General features: G+C 37.1%; 1 protein-coding gene across 5 annotated transcripts in view; it reads left to right on the top strand.

Moving 5' to 3' along the window:
- The window catches only part of setbp1 (SET binding protein 1), a 97,014-nt gene that overhangs the window by 28,908 nt on the left and 44,647 nt on the right, over positions 1–23,459 (top strand). For 4 of the 5 annotated variants that reach the window (XM_015364971.2, XM_015364962.2, XM_015364985.2 and 1 more), the window contains one exon: positions 20,537–20,572. The exons of the other annotated variant lie outside the window; for it this stretch is intronic. In XM_015364971.2, the coding sequence (XP_015220457.2) occupies positions 20,537–20,572 (36 nt within the window). The remainder of the gene's footprint in view (positions 1–20,536; positions 20,573–23,459) is intronic. 5 annotated transcript variants of the gene reach the window in all.

The following is a 23,459-nucleotide window of genomic DNA, read 5'->3' as shown; positions in this document are numbered from 1 at the left end:
AGATGGTGGCAAAGAGGAAAGGCCAACAAGTGAAGCACGGCATATGGGGAGCCTGTTTAAAATGGGACCCTGCTGGGGTGGGGGTGGGGGTTAGGGTGTGTGATACAATAAAAGAGAATTAAGGGAAGGACTTGACTTTAGTGGATAAGGTTGTAGACTGCTGTATTTAAACCGCAGAGCTTACAAATTGCTTGAAATACAGCCTTTAAAGTGAAAGATGTCAAGGTTTAGTTCTAAATTCTAATGTAGTGTAAAAGATAAATTGATAAAGAAGATTAATTTACTGATTTCGCACATATGTGTATGCAGCATGATATGGGAAGTCCTGTCATGTTAATTTACTGTCACTTGATCTTCTTAAGGCCAGTATTGGGGGTGGGTGGGTTGCCTAATGGATATATGTAACAATGGCAGCAGTGGTGGGCCCTGCACACACTGATCGGTTGTGCCATTAGAGTACATGAATTAACAATTTTGCATTTCTAACTGAAGGGAGGAATGCTTTTGTGTACTTCATGATCAAATGCCCAAAACCCTAATCATTTGTGCATGTCATTAATTCTTCTGCTATCAATAGAAGCAGCCATGCTATCATTAGTAGTAATAATAATATGCTTTTTTGCATGTAACTGCCGAAAACTCTACTAAATGCTTTCGGAAATAAGGAAGGCCGGATTTTAGGATCTTTTTTTGTATTTTTTTCATACTTTGAATGGGGTGGTTAGATCTGAAAGTATTTGTCCGCACAATACTGTAAATTGTAAGTGACACTCAAATAATTCAGGCGCCCTGATGTATGGTTAAGGATATTACATCAAAATGCCAGTTGGCTCTTCATAATGCTGAATTGTGTAGGAATCCTCGGGGTAATGCCCGTATACCATAAATGTGAAACCATTATTCGCGGTGTACTGTATATGTTTGCGTTCCTAACTTTTAATTGTAGTCAAATTATATGAAGCAACGTGCTTTACTCTTATTTCCTTTTTAGTTCAGCATCCAAAAACACTAGCAACTAACTTTAATTAAAGAGTTTCTACATGCACCACTTCAAGGTTGTGGGAAATACTTATTGTTTCTCTTAATTATACCTGAACACTCCTTCGTTCTTAATCATCTACTCAAAGGGTTGGCCACCCTCAGTAGTGGTTAACATCAGCTAGCATTTCTATGATTTATGAGCTTCCAGTGATTTTTAGTGACAACAGGACCTTATTTCATGTTAGACAGGGTCACTGAGTTTGGGTGTTGGGCATAGTAATTAATGTTGTAAGACAGATGTGAATATCAAGAGCTTACTCAATATGAATTTTGTCTTTTCTGTGTGGAGTTCAGTTTTGATGTTTTAGGTTACTTCACATGGAATTTTCTTGGAGTCATTCAAGTTCTGCTGATCAATAATAAGCTTTACAAATAAGTGTGTTTGTACAAGTTAAGAGCTGAATACTGTATATGCCAAGTTCAAGCTGCTAACTGCTGCCGGACATCGAATTGACAAAGATACTCAATGTGACATCTGTAGGCTATACTGTCAGTGTTAGGTTTTAAGGTTTGGTGTTTAAATTGACTAAATTGTCATTTAAATACCATCTCATGTGTAAAATGGAAGATAGTATGAAGGCAGTTGAAAACCTTTATAGGCAATCAATTATTGTCTAGGTTGTTCTACTTTTTCCTTGTGGTTAAATCATTTTTGATTTCTGTAAAAAAAACAATATATGGGCTCATAAATGCGCCCATCATACTCTGATAGGTGGAATATTAGTCTCAGATGAATTTAGGATAGGATTATCTCCTTGTGTTTCAGCTTAATCTGAATTGTAGCATTACAAAGAGAGCACAGTTATCATTAGTATGATGTACATACCAGTAAATGTATTATTTAATGGATATCAAACAGATATAGGTGGCTTAAGCAGCCTCTTGATGTGAACTGTTTATCATAACCCAATAGTCAGGATGTGATGGTGTCACTGACCCACCATAAAATAGCAGGACTGTTTAATGAGGCCTATAACTTATTGTCAAACGGTCACTGCAGTAAATCCAAAAGGGAAACATAATAAGAGTGGGTGTGTATCATCCTGTATTTTTATTTATACTATATACAAATATGTAGTATGCACATCTTTGTGTTTGTCTGTTTAATATGTGATATTAACTGTATCTCTGTGATAATTCATATTCAGATTATTTGCTTACTATGAAGTAGAAAAATAGCGTTCTGTGGTAATTAATAACGTTTTCATAACAGAGGATGTTTTGTTGTAAATAGTTCAGTTAAAATGGAGGCAACACTGGTAGGCTTTATAGTATGCTGCTGTGAGATTGAACTTTTAAGGGATTTAAGGGATTTGGGTTTCTATAAAGTGTGATTAAAAGGGGCTTACGTCGGTTCACAGTGTTGCAAGAGTGTTAAGACATTCTGTGGTTTGATGTAGCACTGTAGAAATCAAACATCACTCATACAGTGGCCTCCAGCAACAATAATGAGGGAGAGGAGGGGGGTTGTTCTTGCTAGTGTGAAATCGGCAAATGGCTAAAAAGCCTTTTTCTGCAGCTGAACTCTGGTACCCTCTCACACTGAATACTTTCCCAAATTTTTGTATGTGACTAAAACATCAATTTCCAGCGTGTACTGTTAGTTATACTCTCTGTGTGAACTGTATTTGTACCCTATACATTAATTTTAATGGGTGTTGTATCAAACTCCACCATCTAAATATCTAGTAGGGGCTACACTAAAAGTATTGAAGTCACACCCCCTCCAGCTACAGAAAAATCCACAGTAGGTTTTCCTTCATGACAAAAAAAATAATTAGCTGTGTTTTTTATATTTCACACCACTGAGAGGGGGCTCCTGTTTCAATAGCGACCTAGGCATGTGATAATGATATAAGGAAGTGGTATTGTTGGACTAGGTTGCATGTTGTTTTCTATCTGCTCTAACAGGGCCCCAAATGAAGCCGTCTCATTTTGGTCTCATGCTTACTGAATGGCTGGCTGCAAGCTGTGCCTGCCTTTGTTGTGTGATCCATTGAGCCGGAAGGGGTTATTTTTTTGGGGGAGGTGTGGGGGAGAACGAGAGTGGTGGGCTTGGAAGCGATGGGTGAGGGGATGTGGCTTGTTTCAGTGTGATTTACCACCATCTAAACACCAGCTGTCCTCCTGCGTCTGTCTAGCAAAAGCCACTGTCTTACAGACCAGCAGGGTGAAAGCTGGTGGATATTTGCTTCATACAGGAGCAATGTGACGTTTCTGAACAGGAGTCACTCTTTGTGATTTTTTTTATTCAGTTTTTTCACAGAAGGTGTTGTGTTTTTTTTTCAAAAGTTACATATTGTAGACATATGTTGAGCAAGCGAATGTACAACATATCAAATTTAGTAAAGCAAATGCTTCTGAACCAGAAGAGGGAACTATGTTTGTAAAGCAAAAATGATTTACAGTATATAATTAATTACCTGTAAATCTCCTTTTCCTCAAATAAATTGAACAAATAACACTTATAACCATGACTTTCTTGCATTTTGTTATATATTTAATTTGGACTTGCAGTCTTGCTTATTAACTTTAAAGCACATTTAGTCATACATCATTTATAACACAAATATTAGACTTCTAGGTTAAACAATTGTCCATAATTTTACAGGACGGTAATCAGTAGTAAGATGACATTACTACAGCCAGCAGCCATATCACCCTGCAACTCACAACTGGGTACCCACTGAAGCTAAGCAGGTGTGAGCCTGGTCAGTACCTGGATGGGAGACCTCCTGGGAAAAACTAAGGTTGCTGCTGGAAAAGGTGTTAGTGGGGCCAGCAGGGGGTGTTCACCCTGCAGTCCATGTGGGTCCTAATGCCTAGTGACTATACTGTAAAAAGGCGCCGTCCTTTGGACGAGACGTAAAACCGAGGTCCTGACTCTCTGTGGTCATTAAAAATCCCAGTGCGTTTCTCGAAAAAGAGAAACTGGCCACATTTCCCATTGGCCCTTACCAGTCATAGCCTCCTAATAATCCCTATCTATGAATTGGCTTCATTACTCTGCTCTCCTCCCCACTGATAGCTGATGTGTGGTGAGCGTTCTGGCGCACTATGGCTGCCGTCACATCATCCAGGTGGATGCTGCACATTGGTGGTGGTGGAAGGGAGTCCCCATTACCTGTAAAGCGCTTTGAGTGGAGTGTCCAGAAAAGCGCTATATAAGTGTAAGCAATTATTATAATTATTATATTATTAAAAGACCAGACTGTAACATATAAGTAATAAGTAAAAATATTATTACAGGGTTTTTTTAAAACTGAATTGATATCTTATATATTTATATATTATTATAGTATATTATCATGGTATATTTAACAACATTTGAAAACATTTGCTATTCAAAATACAATTCTAAGGCATTAATATGAGCAAAATTAACACATTAATATAGGAGAGGGTGAAATAGAGTGTATGAAATGTGTTCAGATGAGTAAATTGTCTATTGAAATGAATATAATAATGCTCAAATGATCATCCACTAAATTGATGTACTGTACTACACATCGAAATGAGAATCTCACATTCTGAGAGGGATACAGTATGTGATCAAATGATATACTCAGCTAGTGAATGAATGTCTTTTTTCAGTCAGTAAGTGCTTTACTGGCCATAGTGGTTCAGCACTTTTAAGCACATGGCTTTTCATGTCACTTCAAAATATGTTCATTATGGCATATTACGTACTCATCAGTTTTGGATTTAACAGCTTTTTTCAAGATAATTTTGCATTTATGCTGAAATATTGCTATTGGGGCAGCATGTTGATGCAGTGGTTAGTATAGCTACCTCATAGTACATCCTGCCTTGAGCCAATTGCTTGCCAGGATAGGCTTCAGCTCCCCTGTGACCCTGAATTGGATAAATTGGTTAGAAATGGATGGAAAGAATTTTACTAGTACCATCCTTTTATTTTCAGCAGGAAGTCCATCAAGTTTTGAAAGTCATTTTTCTTCAGGAATAATCTAAGTTTTTCTTTGGAAATAGTGTGACAGAGTCTGTAATGGGGAACATGGTTTACCCTTCCAGTTTTAGACCTGGGAAAGTTCCAGTTCTTCGTGACCTGACAAAAACATGTTCCATCTGTTTGGCAGTGGGTGAGTGCAAGTGTGTTTTGTAGATACAACAGCTAAAGACCAATATAGTAGTATTTTTTCTAGTATTGTTTGTATTATGACAATATAATGCAGTAATAATGTTATTGTAAGGCTCACTGGCCTCTGCTCCACCCAACTGTCACTCAGTGCCAGTTGCCTTGGACACCAATTAACAGGAGAGATCTTAACAGGAATTAACAGGATCACCTGGAGACTATTACGTCCTGTTGCAGTGGGTGATTTGAGGGGATATTTAAGGGCTGCTCAGACTCTGCTTTGGGCTGTGATGTAGAGTTTTGGATTCTGAGTGTCTATTGTGTTATCTAGCTTTCTGTTATGTATGTTGCTTTGTTTTCCTTTTGTTCTCTTGACCACGATTCCTGGATCTCCCCCTTGCTTTGATGTGTTTCCTGTGTATTGCCCAACTCTTGTTCCTTTCACCAGTGCTACAGCTTCATACCTTGCAAGCAGCTATATCACTCTGCAACTCACAACTGGCGACCCACTGAAGTGTAGCATTACAGAGAGTGAAGGTGTGAGCCTGGCCTGTACCTGGTTGGGAGACCTCCTGGGAAAGCTAGGTTTCTGCTAGAAGAGGTATTAGTGGGACCAATAGGGGGTGCTCACACTGCAGTCTGTGTGGGTCCTAATGCCCCAGTATAGTGACAGGAAAACTATACTATAAAAAGGTGTCGTCCTTTGAGACGTGGTGGTCATTAAAAATCCCAGCTGTTTCACAAAAGGAGTGAATTGATGAAGCCAATTCATCTGTGAACTGGCTTCATCACTCTGTTCTCCCCATGATAGCTGATGTGTTGTGAATGTACTGGCACATTTTGACTGCTGCCGCATCATCCAGGTGGGGGCTACACATTAGTGTAGCCATAGGAGGGGAGTCCCCATTGCCTGTAATGCGCTCTGAGTGGAGTGTCCAGAAAAGTGCTATTTAAATGTAAGGAATTTATACTGACCCCAGTGCTTTCGCATGTCTCCACCTCAGCGACGTGGCTGTGCAGTTTAGAAACGCTGCCTGCTACAGTATAACACTACCCTGCCTGCGGCTTTGGGCCTCAGCCACTGTCAGCGCATTGCCCACAGTTTCCTTGGGTTTCATCGACTCTTGCTAGTCCCATTCAGCAGCGGGATTTTTAAGTGACATGGTATGTTTTTTCACCGTTTTATTTGCACCATTATTTTATGTAATGGTGTTTATTTCATAACAGAATACCTCTCTTTCAAAATAATCAGTTATTGTGTCTTCACTAGTTGCCAGCTTTGCAAAACCTAGTTATTACCCTCTAATTATGGGATGCTAGCATTATTAATGGTAATTATTTAAAATATCATAATTGTGGTTATCTTACATACTGTAAACATCTCTTCTTTTGAAAAAAAAACAACAAAGAAAGTACACAACAGCATACAACCAGACATATCCTATTCTAATGTTTGATTTATTAGTCTTCCTGCAATAATGTATATGTTTTAATACAAAGCCATTTTTTTTGCTAGAATGGAGGTGATTCCCTTCGTCGGCTGCTCCCTTGCGATCTCACTTAGTGATTTTATCACGGAACATCTTTTTCTTCAACACCCTGCTCTATAAAATGAAAGTTCTGTTACACATATTTCTGTCCTTTAAACCCTTCACCATTAGGCTGACATAACACAATAATGAAGATGTTTCACTCCAGTTTTCCTCACTGTTGCTTAAAAGCCAAAATGATAAGTGTATTACAAGTCACTAGTTTTTGCACATTCTTTTTCGGAAGTGGTTCACTTTGGAAGTTCAATGAAAAATCACTACACATTCTCCTGAATAAGACATTTGTGCATTTTTGTTATTTTCTTGTTCAGTCCTAAAGTTCTGTTTTTTCACTTTCTAGAGAATTTTGGTTCCTCTTCTGGTGGTTTTAGCCTCATACCACAAGACCTAACTTCAGAAGAATGTTTTTGATTGTTTTGTCTGTATTTTATAAATGAAAGGAATGTTTTATTAACTTTTAGAAAAAAAACTTTGAAATTAAACATTACCTTTTGGTTACATGATTTTTTTGTCCTTTTACATATCCAAACTTATCTCTTGACAGTTAAGTTTCCTGCTCTTGTTAATAGAGCTAATTGTTTCCTCAATTCTGTAAGCTGAAGAACGTAAAACCACGTTTACCTCAAAATGGTTAGCCTGGATTTCTAAGCTCAGATGTTCATGGACAGTCAAAATGTTAGTTTGATTTTGGTTTCAAGATGTTTTTTTATTATTTTGTTTGGATTTAGATGGATTTTTTTTAATGTCATGCCTTGGCTGGCCTTGTTTTATTTTGCCATTTCTTAAGTTTAAAACAAAACAGTTGCATTAAAATAAAGTGCATTTTTTAGATGAATATACGTATGTATTATGCGTTTTAGCGCTTGCAAAGATAAGTATTGAAAAATGTTTTTCTTTGTCCTTTTGCACATGCACAGTACAGCCCTGCTGTAATCTGTCCTTTATCAACCACAGCATTTTATGTCTGTCCTGTTTTGGGCTTTAGATTTCATTGTGTTGAGTAAGTCTTGTTTCTGGTCTGAAACCCCTCTTTTGTATTCCACCTGAAAACTGAACTGAGCCCAATTCCCTAGGTACCATCAGCTAGCGTACAATCTCGGCTCTAGGTGTTTGCTTACTCTTCTTTTTACAAATGTTTTAATTTGTTATAGTGTGAAAAGGGATATATCAGTAATAGGGCAGTAATCATACAACTCAGGCAAGTGCTTTGCTCCATTTTTTAATTTTCTTAAATTCAACATTGTTATTTTCAAATATTTGCACATTTTTTCCCCCGCGTGTGAATTATTTTGAGAATGTTTTTAAGAAAATGAATAACAATACTCCATAATGTCCTCAGCTGGCTGACTGCAATAATATTTATTGCTTTTGCATTTGTGCTATGTTGAGGAACTCCAGTTAGCTACAACAAAGAGGTTTTCCTGTTCCAGGCATTTGACTAGATCTTAAATAGAAACTGCTAATAGGAATCAAATTGTATTTTTTTCCTTACTGTAAGGTTGAGTGACTGTTCTAACTACACAGTGAGTCAGATGATGACCTTTAAAGGAGCCTCTCTTGAAGGTCAGAATCATAATACATGCTTATTATAGCTCAGTGCCTCTACACAATATCAATAAATTAATCAAGGTTTTGCTTCTGTGCTTTCTAGGAATTATGAGTAATGCCAGGTACGATTGCTTTGTTGTTGCCAAATGTATTATCTTTTTATCATGAAAAAGAGCTCAATGACACAACTTGTCATGTTCCACTTTTGCAGTGGAGTAGGAGTGATGACAACGTGGCTCTGCATTTTACCAGAAGCTGCTCAATGAGTCAGGGCTGACACTTTGTTTTTGGACACTTAACTTGTATTTCCTCAGCTTGAGTTGTTGTTGCACATCAGAGCTGTACTGCTTATTTTAGAGGATCAAGAGGAGAATGTTTTGAATAAGTACCAGATCATTCCCAGTTGTAAATTGCTCCATTACTTTGGTAATGGTGTACCATCCATCTGTCTTTTTTCTAACCACTTCATCCAATTAAGGGTTGTGGGGGAGCTGGAACCTGTACCAGCAAAGAACGGGTGCAAGGTAGGATACACCCTGGGCGGGACACCAGTGTATTGCAGGGCACAAACAGAGAAAATAAACAGACATTCACACCAGGGTCAAGTTTCCCAGAAGTCAGATAACCTAAAAGTATGTTTTTGGACTGTGGGAGGAAACCAGAGGAAACCCACAAGAACACAGGGAGAATGTACAAATTCCATGCAGATAGCACACCAGATCTGGAACTGAACCCAAAGTTCCAGTGTTGTGAATACATTTAGCAGGCCTTACAGCTGCAGGTCTTATTGCATTAGCCTCTACCAATTTTTGCAGAGGAAAACGCTGTGAAAACAGCAGAACAATGGAAAATAGCTTTTGACTTTGGCATGGACTGTATATACAGTAGTGACATCCAGTCTCTGCTGTTATACTCCCGACAAAAGGACAGATAAGCAATTCATTCTTTGTCAACTAACTTATTTGGACCAGGTTGGTGCAATTTTTGCCCATTCTTTTTTGCAAAGTAAAAAGGCGTTGTTTTCCAAGTCTCTGCAGGTACCTCTTCTATTTTTAGTAAAGGTCTTCCAAACCTACAGATCATGAGATGGCCTCAGATCTTGCAAGCCACTATACTGTATGTCTTATGGCATATATTTTGGCATATATTTTACGACAAGCCAAGGGGAGATATTATGGGGAAATGGCGTATGATCCACGGTATTGTGTTTCAGATGAAAGAAAAAGGTTATGACATTAATTTCAGTGCAGGAGCTCCATGCATCTTCACATCACAGCCTGATTATGTAAAGATATTGTAGCACTTTTTGGTGCTAAACCAGTGGATGAATTCCTGGCCATGAAGTGAAACTCTCAGTTTCCCATGTGGATTAAGCCAAGGGTGTAGTGCAGGGGTGCAGTTATTTGTATGCTGGTAAGGAAGGATTGGGTAGTTTGCGTCAGTGTCACTAGATGAAGGTAGCCATTCCTTCAAAGCTTTCCCTTCTAAATCTCCCATTGAGTAACGAAGATTGGCTTATTCGTGTTACGTTTATCTGTTGTTCTGTTGTTGGGCATTTCTAAACATTTTTCATCATAGCATGTTTTTGTGTGAACACGTAAAATCATTCAACCAGAAAGAGCTGGTGCAGATCAAAGGTTCTGCAGGTTTGTTCCAGCAGAGATCTTAATCACAGGCATGTTTCAGTGCTCCATTTGAGGGAAGCTAATGGATTTGTTTTGACCTCTAAAGAAGCGATTGGGATTTGTAAATGGTATCAATCTTGTACCGTTTTTTTTTTAGTTTCAGAACCCCCCTACATTGAGGTGTGTTTGTTCAAATATAACCAATTTGGCTCTGTGGGGGTCATTGTCATTTTCATCTGTGTCCGTTCATCATAAATTGGATCACCTGTTCATAGCAGGGCTATTAACAGGTTGAGCAGGAAAGGTACACCTTAAGTAGAATTATTTTAAAACCAAGGACTGATTGCAGAAACAGGTAAATGACAGTCTACATAAATCAATTAAAGGCATCATTTAACACCTAACATAAATCACAGGCACCCTGCCTATGTAAAAGAAAAGTTTATTTACAGATTCCAATAAGATTTAAGTTACTGAGTGTTGTGATAGATTAGACCTGACTCTTTGAAATATTAGGTGAGATTCTGATCTTCAATTGCTCAAAGTTTTTTTTCGTTTTTCTTATTACTTTTGCTTTATTTGTCCTTAAATCTCTTGTACCTGCAGCAAAGAGTAATTTCTCTTGCAGAGGTAATACAATTGTCATGGTCTGTTTCTTCCAGCACCATTGAGATGCATGTAAGTTTTAAGTGCGATTTAGAGAGTAATAAACATAGTTTTAGCAGGAATGCTTCTGATGAGAGAGATAGTGCCACTGTGTCTGTCTATGTGCGGTTCACTATTTCAAAGTGGAATGTCGTGATTGGGAATGCAGAATCTCAGGTTATAAATCACTGCAAACTATCCAGCTTGGTATTACCCAGATCCCAAGAGTACTAACTCTTACATATAAAAGGGCCTTAGAGTAAGCATAGAACACCAATCACTAAATGTTTACAAAGTAATGTAGTCTATACTTATTTATAGCAGAAAAAAATCTTTTTAAGTGTGTTTATGGAATGATCTCTTTCAAGTTTTTACTTAAGCTTAAAGATATGTGTTGATTTCTATGCAAAGAATTTGGATAATTGTGACACTTAAAAGAAAGCATGGACAATTTAGAGCAGATCATTGAAAGGTTACAGGTTGTATTGATATAATATTTTCAAACATGACAGCTTAAAAACATTTATTTTAAAGGATTGAGGAAGGTGGTTTCAGGTTACTGTTGTCAAAACAATACCTGAAGTGATATTTTAATTACTGGCATGAGTTTATTACACAAAGGTATTGTTAGTTCATTGGTGGTAAATTGGGGTTGTCATTGTTTATTTTTTTTTACCTGAGTGTGCTAAACGAAATCGCTTGTTTGCTTCAGGATCCAGTTAACACTGCACAGATGTCAAATTACTGTTTTGCTACAAGAGAAATGTTTGAAGAATGTGGGTGGGTAAAGCATTTGGAATGTCTTGAAATGGGTGTGTCTGAAGACTAGGCAGAGGAGAGAAGGGTGATCTTAAATCTCTCTTAAATCTGTTTCCTCTTACACAGATGTAGTTAAGATTAACTAGGACTGAGTTGTTAACTTTCCCTTTTGCATCGTTCCAGACTGAATGCAGTAAAGAAATAATTACATTGATTATTTTGTGATAATAGCCTCTCTACTTATAATGGAAAAAATACAACTGTGTATTATTCCTTTCATTATTGAAATAATAGCAGTAATTTCATCTCAGTAAAGACTGAAATTGTGGTCTGGTAGTCAGCCAGGCTACATTTTCTGTACTTAGAGGCATGCCTTCAGTTGATGTTTTTCAATATTATTTATCTGTGGTAGGTGGTTTGCTGTAACTTGCTCCAAGTCCTGTCCATTCCTCAAGCTTGTTGAGATTTCCTTTTGATAGGTCTCAGAAATATATATTGCAGAAGAAAAAACACCTTTTAAAATGGCATGTACTATCATATCAAACATTCACAAACACAGAAACATCAAACACTGATTTGTATCAACAGTCTAGTAGTGTATTTTAAACCTCTACAATTATCCTTGTTTCTGTGGCAGTCAAGCCATTGTAAGAATACAGACAAGCAATGCCGCTTATTTTTGGTATTGCATTGAGTAAAGAAAAACACTATCTTAACATTTCTACAAGTTATATTCAACTTTGACTGGCAGCTTGACTTGAGCTTTTATTAAAGAAAAAAACACATTCTGTAGTAATACAAATAAATGGGTTTTGCAAATTATGCTGGCAGAAATTAGATGGGAGCAGTTAAGCAGTTATATATAAAAGCCTATTACTTATTACTTAATTGCAAAATAATGAAATTGATGGGTGGGTGTCTTGTTTCCCCACACAAAACATATAACATTGGGAACACAGTCTCTCCAGTTTATTTCCTACCAGCCAGCACTGTTGCAATGGAAGGAAGTCATGGAGCTAGCATTGTATGTATGTCCATTGTATGACAAGTCATTATGGATTGTTAGTTATTCGCTGTAAACTGGAAACTGCTGTTACTATTTTTTTTTACTGTTTTCACATAATGAGGAAATAAACTTGGGGATTAAAAAGGTGAGTTTAGTGTGTCTCATTACAAACAGGTAAATCAAACAGTGTTGCTGAACCTACATACTGTAGTATTAAATAGCCAAATACCACACTCTGCAAACATACTTCAGCTATTTTTAAACATGGACTCTGACTTATCAGCTGGCTGGCATTTCATCCTGTTCTTCATTGTACCTTACTTATGTCATGCTTTCAGTTTCTGCCCTAATGACTACAAGATCAACAAAATAACAAATAGCTATAGTGTTTTTTTTTCATTAATATATTGCCATAGGCTGCAGTTGAGCACTGTGACATACACAGGACATAAGAATGGTTATAAACAAGTGAAGGTCATTCCACCTACGGTATCTTGCCTGTTTGGTAATTAGTAGTTAATTAATCCAAGGATCTCATCCTGAAATTGGGGCAACAGCTTCAACGGGTAGCTTTTTCCACACTCCCGAGTGTGAATTGTCCAGGAAATATTCTTTATTAGAAAAATGTCAGTGATTATTTATTGTGAGGTAGTGTTTTTGATTAACAAGGACTTGCAGGGATCTGAAACTTACAAAAGCAATATGCTGAAATGCTTATGGAGTAGTGAGACTGCAGTACACAGATTTTTTAAAACCTCACCTTAATAATCTGAAACTACACTTTAAATTGGCAGTTTTAAGTTTGTTTTCACTTGCAAAATTGATTAGACAAGTGTTTGGTACTGGCACAGTTAAGATGTTCCTAATTTAGATATGGTATGGATGGTAGAGTCCAGAGGTTCAGAAGTAGTCTTGCAACTTATTGACTCTTGTCAAATCCATATATTCCATTGGAGAAAAGTGAAGACACTTATCTAAATAAAGCCTTTGAATCAAAGAATGGGACTGGTTTCTCAAACAATCTTTTTTATATACTATAAAGGTCTATTGTGTGTTTTGTCCACAATTTGAAAAGCCTAAATCAATTATGCCTTAACTGCTAGGAAGAACAATCACGGGAAACCTGAAGAGGAATGTGTCTGTCATGATCCTCTTTTGAAGTCCATAATCTTTTAACGTTGACCAGAGAATCATTCCAGATGAATTGGAGGCTGCTTTTTAAAGACTCTGGATTTTCCCTGTGTGGTACGGGAGCAGAGGGTCACTAGTGTAGAAAAGAGGGAATCAACCCATACCAACTGGAGTATAAAAGCCAATGCAGTCATCTGTGTGGTTTCCAGCTAAGATTGTGGACTGGATTGCGTGACAGGCACTCAGGCCATTACTATCCAGATCACATATCTCCCTGCACACTGCTGTGCACCCTGTTTGTTAGCTGTACTGCTGAGGCCCCCTGACCTAGGAATTTTTCCTAGACATTTCTGACATTCTCACCCTATCATTTAAAAAGCAGCCCTTTGCCTGCTTACATACTTATTCGCTTTAGATCTGATGATAGAATGTGGAAAATAATATTGCAGTGGCATCTCAGGTCTTTATTGAAGTGCGACCTTCTCTTTCCCATTGAAAGCTGTTACTCTAATGCCATAGTAAGCAGCTCTTCTGAGCACATATGCCATTCTCTATGAGACCTCAGTTGGTGAAGGACATTTTTTGCAGTCTTCATACCACTGTGTATGATATCACAGTTTCATTTTGTTTGTTCCGTGAAGGAGATGGCTTTCTCAAAGAGTCGGCAGCCATTAAACCTGAAATTTCCTATTTGTGATGTTCAGTGTGTGGACAGAAAAAAATCCTTTGTCAGTACAGACATTGAGAGTACAGTCTTTCAGTTACATTTAATAATGTCGGGAGCTAGACAATGACTTTCTGTCCTATATTTTTAAAATGTATTTGGAAATACAAAAGAGCAACATGTAAACAGCCATGCTGTGTTCTGTCCCAGAAACTTAGTAATAGCTTTCCGTCTTGTTTCTGTTTCATTCATGAGCTAGTTCCACATCATCTTAATGAACGGTCTTAACTAAAGTAATATTCTGGTTTAGCTGACTGTAGAGTAGAATAGAACATGTTTTTTAAGCTTCTTCTTAAGCTCCACAAGGACTGTTAATCAATGAAGGTTTCTTAATGAAGATCCTCTGTTGTGGATGATGGCTGTAGAAGTGGTATTATTAATAACCACACATTACCCTGCGGTAAGTTCTCAGCTGGTCAGTGTAGAAGTACAAATGAAAAGAAGGGCCTCCAGTGTGTTTTGTGGTTAGTTTATATGAGTCTGTGAAACCTCCCTTTCAAACCAGGGACAGAGAAGAATGGAGAATGTTTATGGCATAATATAAAATTAGAGGCTGTTGAACCGATGTCCACTCTATCTGACTGTTTGGAACTTGTTATATGTTGTTTAGTTTTAAGTACAAAGATACGTTTCTGTAAGTTTCTCACTGTAATTTACGAGTGCATTTATTTAAAATATTATATCTTTGATAGTAATTGTGAAATAACATAATGAATGTAGTTATCTTTTTTGATACAGATTATTATTTTCTTGTTATTTTATCTTGTTATTATGTTATTTTCTAGGATTTCTAACATATTCAATTAAAGGATGTACTATTGAATATTAGCAATATAAGTATTAATGCAAGTACAACTATAACTATGTACTGTATAACCTTTTGTTAGTATCTCCATGTTGTTCAAGAAAGCTGACATAGTAATTTAACAGAGATGCCATGGGTGGGGGGAAAAAAAGTTTGTTTCTGCTTCATAATTCAGGCTATATCACTTGTGTATATTTTGTTTGAAACTACAGAAAATGAAAACTCGAAGACGGTAAAGTTGAGGTTGACTATATATGTCCTATTTGTCTGTAGTGCCAGGGGGCTGTTGGCATATTGACTTTCACTAGATCTCACTTAAGTGCAATTGAGTTTGTCAGTGAAACGTGATCAGGTCAATCAGCTGTCACTCGAAGATGTTCCTGTCACCGCCGCTGAGATGTCAGCAGGCCCAGATCGTTTTTCAGATAAGCCTTTCCTCAGAACACCAATTGAAAAGCAAGTAATTAATAGTGGCAGACACAGGGCTCTCCATTTACACTCTGATCAAAGGAAGATGTAAAGAAGACCGAGAGGGCGGTGACTTTTACCAAAATGAAAGGTGCGGGTCGATGAAGGTAGTCATTTTTAATATGACAGAGGAGGAAGGAAGGAGTACTCTCTTGTTTTGTCGGAGCTTGTTTTATTTTTAAATTAAACATGTATAACCTTTGCCTTTCATCAGCAGTATAATGTTTTCTGGGTTTCTAAAAAGCAGTAGTAGAGATGTGTCAAAGCTTTTGCAGTTCTGCATTTTACACCTCAATAACTTGAGATTCTTGGTTAGAGGTGCTGTATACGCCGTTGTGAATTGCTGCAGTCATTTTCACATAATAACTGCTACGGTGTATGTACAAAATTTTGCTTGTAAGGGATGTCTGTGGGAAAAAAAATAGTTGTAGCTCTGCTGGTGTCAAGTTTGTGAGAGACACTTTCTGTGAATGGAGTCTGTGAATAAGCAAGCAGAGTAGAGATATGAGCTACAGATGTGGATACACTCTGTAAAAAAAAAAGGTCTTTTCCAACTTGTAAGTGCCAACTGATACGTAAAGTACACCATGTGGGTGCTCAGGCTGAGGGAAAACCCACTCCTCTCTCATCTGTAAAAGGTAGCAACCGGCAGTTTTCTGTATGACTGTTACAAATGACTATTAAAAGGATCTTTCATCACATTCATGTTTGTGGCTTTTACATTGAAAGAGTTAAAAGAACAAGGAATCTGCAAAGTTGGATGCCTTTAAAACTGAAACTGTCTTGTTTGGCAGCTTTCTAGCATAAAACCCATTTTCTTGTTTAATGCAGCCTAATTTGATTGTTTTGAAAGGTATTTGGAACCTGACACATTCATTAGTATACACACTTGTGCAACACCAAAGGTGTCTGAATTTTGGCATGCTGGGGTGTAGACATCAGTTTTGAAGTGTTTGAAACTTTTCCAAAACAACCCCAGGGGGCAACTTTTTTTGCTTGAACATTTTCATGGTTGGTGAAACTATCATAAAGGTCTCTTCCCGTGTGTGTAAATTTGTTACAACAAAAACAATTAAACAAAACGTAAGATAGCATATATGTGGATACATAAATAAGTGTTCTGATGGAAAGTACAGCCAATATTGTAGATCTGCAAATGTGTCTAAAATGTACTTTAACTTGAGCAAAGTGGAAAATGATAAGATTGGCCTGGTTTCCACACGCTCAGTGTTTCCTCAGGAGTTAATATAACACTGCTGATCAACAACTTATAGCTGTTATATAAAGAAAGTGCTTATATAAACAGTCTAAAAGTATAAGTTTTGGAGGGAAATAAATACTGTATAGCCAAAAATTTGAATCAGTGGTGGAATTTTTGAAAGAGCCTCACTGACTGGCCGTTCTCTCTGACCACACACAGAAATAAATGTTCTGTTATCTGAACGATTTCGCAAGGGACCGGCTCAGACTGTCCTTGCAAATCCTTGAATTGCTGGCAGGATTAGAGAGACTGAAACCTTTTACACTGCAGTGTGAGTGCCACAGACTTTGTGGAATGCTTTTTTGCCGTGACCTTTCACCCACACTGTGGTGAATGCAGAGCTGCCCCTTCTGTGGAGGGGAGGGGGACCTGTCATGTGCCCAGGTGAAAACAAAAGCTGCCAGTTAAATTCAGAAACCGAAAAGGAGAGTGCGAATCATTTCAGTACCATCACCAGAGTCGTTTTTTTAAGGAAGTCTTTGTTTAAATGTGATCAAACATATTCGCCTTTTCATATTTATTCCTTTAAAATAAACATACTGTCAGTACATAGTACTTGTAGACAACAGCTGTGGAATGTTCAGTGACAGCAAAATATATTTTTAGTGAGTATCAAGGCATATATGATTTTTGGTATTGCCACTTTTTTTATACAAAATCCTACACAAAAATATGTTTTACTGCTGAAGGGGGTTTTCTGTCCTAGCTCTGCTCTTTTACAACTCAGACTATTAATGATTTTTGTCTCATACAGCACTACCCTGTTATAATGTGACCATTATAGTGTGGGATCAGTTATGGTTGTGGCTCTCTTTTTACTGAAAATGCCAGTTTTACTAAAATGTTTTAGTTAAACAGATGAAGTATGGCAGACAGCAGAAACTGAAATACTTTCTCTGCTAAAATGAAACTACAGTAGGTGAGGTGCGATAAAAATGAAATTCGAGCATCATGTTGAAAACGTATAATGTCACAAAAGTCTACATGGTGTGGATGTTCTGGATTCCTGCTTTGTTTGGATTTCATTGTAATCTTCTCTGAATTTATCTAAATACAAACAGTGACTGTTTGACTTTACTTTATTTTCTGTCCCACCATGAACATGAAGGATATAAGAACTTTTTAGTGCTGTATCCAGCTTGACAAGTGTTATTTTTGAATACATAAGTTGAGAGTACAATAAAAGTTACCTTCCGTAAGGCTTGACCGGTTGTGTAAGACAAATTCTGTTAATAATCTGAAAGATCAATATTTAATCCCAAAAACAACAACAAACCTGTGATTTCTGGTTCACTCTGTCTCGGCATAGAAGGGTCTTAAGACGTTCAAGTTTTTTTTAGCGCTTAATATTAATTGTTCAGTGCCAACAGCCCTGTTATACTGACATCCTTTGAGATGATATGCAGGTGATTTCTATGACCCTGCTCTCCTAAGTACTCTGGAGTCTAAGATCAATATCAAGGAAGAGTAAAACCAGCTATTTTTGAGCTAAGTGCACTGCCGCACAAAGGCACTATTGTTTAGTTACTAAGGGGGGAAACCAAGGGTTCCCTTTTATTAGTTTAAGCCATCCTCCAGTGGCTCTCTGCATTCTTTCAGTTAAAGTTTAAGAGAGAGCCCTCTAAATGTGTTTACATATGACCATATTGTCATAATGGCAAGAAGGAGGCTGTTCATGTCCCATAACACAGCAGAGCACTGATACTGTGTCATCCCCCATTATGTTGAATAGCAGAAGGATTTGATGTCAGCATATTACAATAAGGAAAGTCCTATGTTTTTGCATAATGGTTTTACTTTTTAAAAGGATTATAGGATTTATCATCTTTAACTAACTTCATGAGAGGCATATCTTGTTAGTAACTGTTCTTTCGTGTTTTGTGCCTTTAAAAGAAATGTTGGTCTGAACATGATTATTTGCATATAGCTAACAAATGTTTGATGTGAAAAGTATAGGGAGAGCTATCCTGCTAATTTTGAAAAAATCAAGGAGAAAAAGGTTTTAAAATAAATCAGGTAAAGTATCATAAAGGGATGTACAAAGTACAAACAATTTTAAAAGAATATCAAACTAGTATGAAAGATTGATTTTCCTCTTGTACCCTTCTGCCTTCCTTTCTTTCCTGCTTGGGTTTCTTTTTCCTTGTAAAACACAGCACTGTATCCCACGCCAAGCCATCTCTGTAGCTTGGAGCAATTTTATTGACTGACTAATATTGACTTCAGCTGCGTCAGGAGCTAAATATAAGCAGTGAGGTAACAAACTCCAGGCACAGTTTATCCCTAGGACAAGATGTTCAGACAAAGTGACATGTTCTTTCCTGATATTCGGTTGAGTTTGGTGGGAGTTCTTTACGCTTCACATCAGAAACCCATGGGTTCATTGTTCTTTTTAATATTTAATGTCTCCTGTTGTTTTACACAGGGTGCTGTACTTTTCACAAGCTATATTATAAATGAAGAAAATGTCTCACACATTGACATGAAAGTAGCTTTTAAATTCAGTTGGGTATCCATCAGCTAAAATCAGTCACAAGTCTGTCAAAACAATGGATCCAAACACTGTTGACTGTTTGCTTATTTGCAGAGATTCTGGGGAAATCTTGGTACATTATAGGAGTTGCTGTTACAGAACCTTTTACTTTCTGTAATACTCGTTAATGTAATCTGGCATGTTTTCACCACACTTGTCTACAAGATTACAGAGGTTCCTCAATTGGCAGGGGTCTGTGGTCAGAAGCTGGTAAATATATACAATAGATGAATAGTACCTCTTTTCTGGAGAAGTGTAATCTTTGCCCTGTTTTTACAGTTGATTGTAGTTTGTTTCAGTGCTGAAGTCAAGAGAACAGAAATTAAATGGTTAGTTTTTAATATTTTTTCTTTTACCCAGTCAAGCAACTTATATATATTTTTAAGAAATCAAGGCAGCACAGTTTTTTTTCTAGAATATAACATGTTCTACTTATAACAGATTCATTTAAGGCTTTCATTGAGATATCCCAGATATTTCCTTATTCCTGATATGAGGTGCAGTTCATGAGATTTCACACTTACTCCATGCACATGAGTTTTCTCCTTTGCAGTCATGGAAAGATGGTTTCTATAGCAACCGATTTTCTTCCAACTAATTTTGACAGAACTAAAGGGGAGAAAAGAGACAGCTTCTACTAAATGGGCAGTTTCTCAGATGTTTTCTGAACAGCTAAACATTCCACAAAAATCCGTTCCGAATTATTGGAACAGTGTTCCTGAAAATCAAGGTCATTTTGCATATTTGCAGAAATTTCAGACTTCTTTAACCTCGCAGTCTGGCAGTACATAACGTGGTACAGTTAACTAGGGTGAATTGCCACACTTTACAGGGGGCATTATATAAATAACAGGGGAGAACTATTTAACATGTTATGTGATCAAAGTAGTTAAACCTCTTAAGGTTATGTTGTATGAATGCCATACGATTGAGTGTTGGCATTTCTGTTTGTACAATTCAACCATGTGTACATGAACAGAGTGGCTAACCTCAAACTCTGCATGCAGATGAGTCTTATACTGTAAGATCATAATCCACGTTTAATTTTTGTTGACATTACTGATCTGAGCACTTGGGGAGGGTGAAGGAATAAATGCATTTTAAAAACATAACCTGTCCAAAAATGGGCAATGACATTGTGAAGTTTCCCTCTGTTAAGTTAAGGACAAGCTTGCTGGAAGATTCTTTTTTTTTCCTTGGACACATTCACTTTTTCCATGGAGTCTTATCTCTCTCTGTGTTTATGCACCATTAGTGATAAATTGAACAGGTGAGGTTAGGTCACTTAGCAACTTATTGCAAACCACAGCAAATGTTGACTTTTTTTTTTAAATTGCTTTGCAGTTCACAAAGAATGTCAGAGGTGACTCATCCAGGAAGGTAAGAGATTTCCCAAAATTCCTCTCAGCAATCCTGGCAGGATCTGCCTGTAATCAGGCAAAACACACTGAGATTTCAGTTTCATAATCTTACATGATGGAGTATTGTAAGAAATATTTGTTAGTCTACAAATCATCAACCTCAGTGAAATTTTAGTTGGAATAACTTGCATTTTCTATTAAGGTATATAAAATGGATGATTTATTTTCTTGTTTTTCCCTTCTGAGAAAAAAACAAAAGACTTGAAAATGATTTTCTAGGTTTTTATATTCTTGATAATTGTATTGCATAAAAGGTTTTGTCACTTTCAAAGTTTGTGTATACAGTACAGTATATAGTATATTTTGCAAGTGAAGAATTAAAGAACTAAGGTCAGTAGTACAGATATTTTAAAAAGTTAATAAGTATAAGTACAATTTCTGTTGAACAGGACTACATTGTGAATAATCTGCATTTACAAAAAATATATTTTCTACTTTTGTATTGAAGAATATTAAGAAAACCAATCTTATTAATTCATAAACTAATTGGCAGAACATTTCTTCCTGTAGTGCTATTGCAGTCAGACTGTATGCCTTGCAGGAACTGATTTGTTTTTTTTTACTTTGTTGCATTTTTTTTATGCCCACAATTACAGTGCCTCAAGCATTTTCACTGACAGGAATAACCCTGAACCTTTAAAATGTTTCCTTTTCTGTAATGTCAGAAAGACCAGACCTCTTTAAATTGCCGGAAAGTTTTCGTTTTCCTGTAAGTCAGAAAAAATGTTTCTTGAGCTGAAAACTCTGGGATACAGCTCACTACAAATATAGAGCAGAAATGACTAATAATTTAAAGAGGTAGGGAAAAAAATAATGTTTCAACACTTTGAGGTGCAATTAAAATTTTAAATAACCACTGTTTAAAATTGAGAAATTCTAATAAAATTCTTCTAAGAAAATAAATTAATCTCAAAAGTTTTTAATTATCTAAAGAGCACTAAATACTGCACCTTGCAGGAAATAGCCTTGGTTTTCTTGAGGTCTGACCCAATACTTTTAATTTGCCTCTTTGTTTGATTTGCCTTGGTGGTATTTCTATGGATTCAAATAACTCATAGTTGTACTCTTGAACACATATCTAAAGTAACTGTTTTATGAAATACTTTAAAGAGAGTGTACTAGCCCATATTTTCAGAGTTAGTTTATTGAAGAATGCTAAATGATGTGTTTGACTTTATTGGTTTGCTGGCTGCATAACTGCAGCTGTCAAATGACAGGTGAAAGATAAGACTCTTTCAGGCAGCTGTGTGAGGCAATTAGTAAATAGATGTATTGGAAACAAAAAGGTACAATCAAGTAGTACAGCCAAAGGGTATAATCACAACTGAATTGAGGCAATTTAATGAAAATGTAACATTAGACAGAAAAATATACATTGTGTTTGCAAGTGTTTAGGTAATGGAAGCAATTACAAAAGTGTATTGTTTGTAATACCCTGCAAACCCTTTGAAATCTTATGTGTGATTTTATGCTCCCTTTATTGTAAAGCTTAAATCTGTAAAATCAACGCAGTTTTCTTAATAACCTATTCTAATGATCTTATTAATGACTCTGATGTGATGTCTTCCCATCATAAAGATACTGATTCTGATTCTTGCATAATTCAGTGTTTCCATTTTCCTTGCTGCTCTATTCTTTTCTTCAAAGATTTTTTAATGTTATCAAAATAAACTGCAAAGAGTAAAACCTAGTCCTGCAACTTAGTCTTCAATAATTTATTTCCTGTATAACAAGGGATGGATTTACTCAGTACTTTAAAACGTAGAGTCTATCTTAATTAGCCAAAATAGGGACACAGTAGAGATCTGACTTTTGCCACCTTGATATTGGTTAACGTTGGTGTGTGTGTGTGTGTCTCCATGCATCAAAATTTACAGTGGTTGTGCATGTGCAACTAAATGATTGTCTTGTAATACATTGAAATAACAGATGGTCTCTATTCTTGGTATCCTTTCAAGTCTCCTAAAACCCTCCTAAAATCAAGCAACAATGATTCTTGGATGAAGCAAACAACCTGTTCACTGTTCACTGTCAACATTGTTTCCTATTTTTCTATATTTAATAAAGTTCTCATAAGCTTTAAAAGGGTTTTCTTTTCGAAGTCTCTTTGGATACTTAAATGTGTGGGCAGATTTTGTGCACGTACATGGTGAGTGATTTATTTGACAGGATATACTTTTCTTTTGAATGATGTGTTTTAATTGAAGTATTTTACCTCAACTTCCCCCCTGGTACTATGGTGTACCACAGGAACCAGCAACTGTAGTGGAGGTTTGAATAAAGTAATAGAACACTTGGAAAGTGGGTATATAGGACTGTCTGGGATTTGTCCCAAGAGGTTATTTGTAATAGTCCAATACCATTCACTCTTCACACTACCTTGACAGAGCAGTTTTAATGTGGGGCTCAGTGCAAAACAGAGCATCAGTCCTGCCACACCTTGAGAGGATCCCCTGCTCCCATAATCCTATGTTTCTAACTGGGGAATGAATGGGAGTCTTTATTCTTGGGAGCAGTTGTGGGAATAGATGCTGAGACTGGGGGTGGGGGCTGCGAACTGTGAGGGGATCAGACTCCTAGGCGGCATGCTGTGTGAGTCCCATTCCCCCCCCCCACCTCACCCCACTTTTTAAGTACTCCTCATCGGAGTGGACACAAAGGCATGTTAGTATTCATTTTGTTTGTTTGCTCTGGACCTGTCAAGCCAGTCGCACAAAGCCGAGAGAGATCAGAGAAGAGCTTCTCACTCAATAGAACCCAAGGGGGTCTCGGGGGGTTAGTTTCTGAGAGCGTGGTTCCCACAGGGGAGGGTGGTCTTTTGGAAAGGGGAAAGGGAGAAAAGGGGG

This window comes from Lepisosteus oculatus, chromosome 3 (assembly GCF_040954835.1).
Source record: "Lepisosteus oculatus isolate fLepOcu1 chromosome 3, fLepOcu1.hap2, whole genome shotgun sequence".
Taxonomy (NCBI): Eukaryota; Metazoa; Chordata; class Actinopteri; order Semionotiformes; family Lepisosteidae; genus Lepisosteus; species Lepisosteus oculatus.
This window is presented reverse-complemented; position numbering and strand designations above follow the sequence as displayed.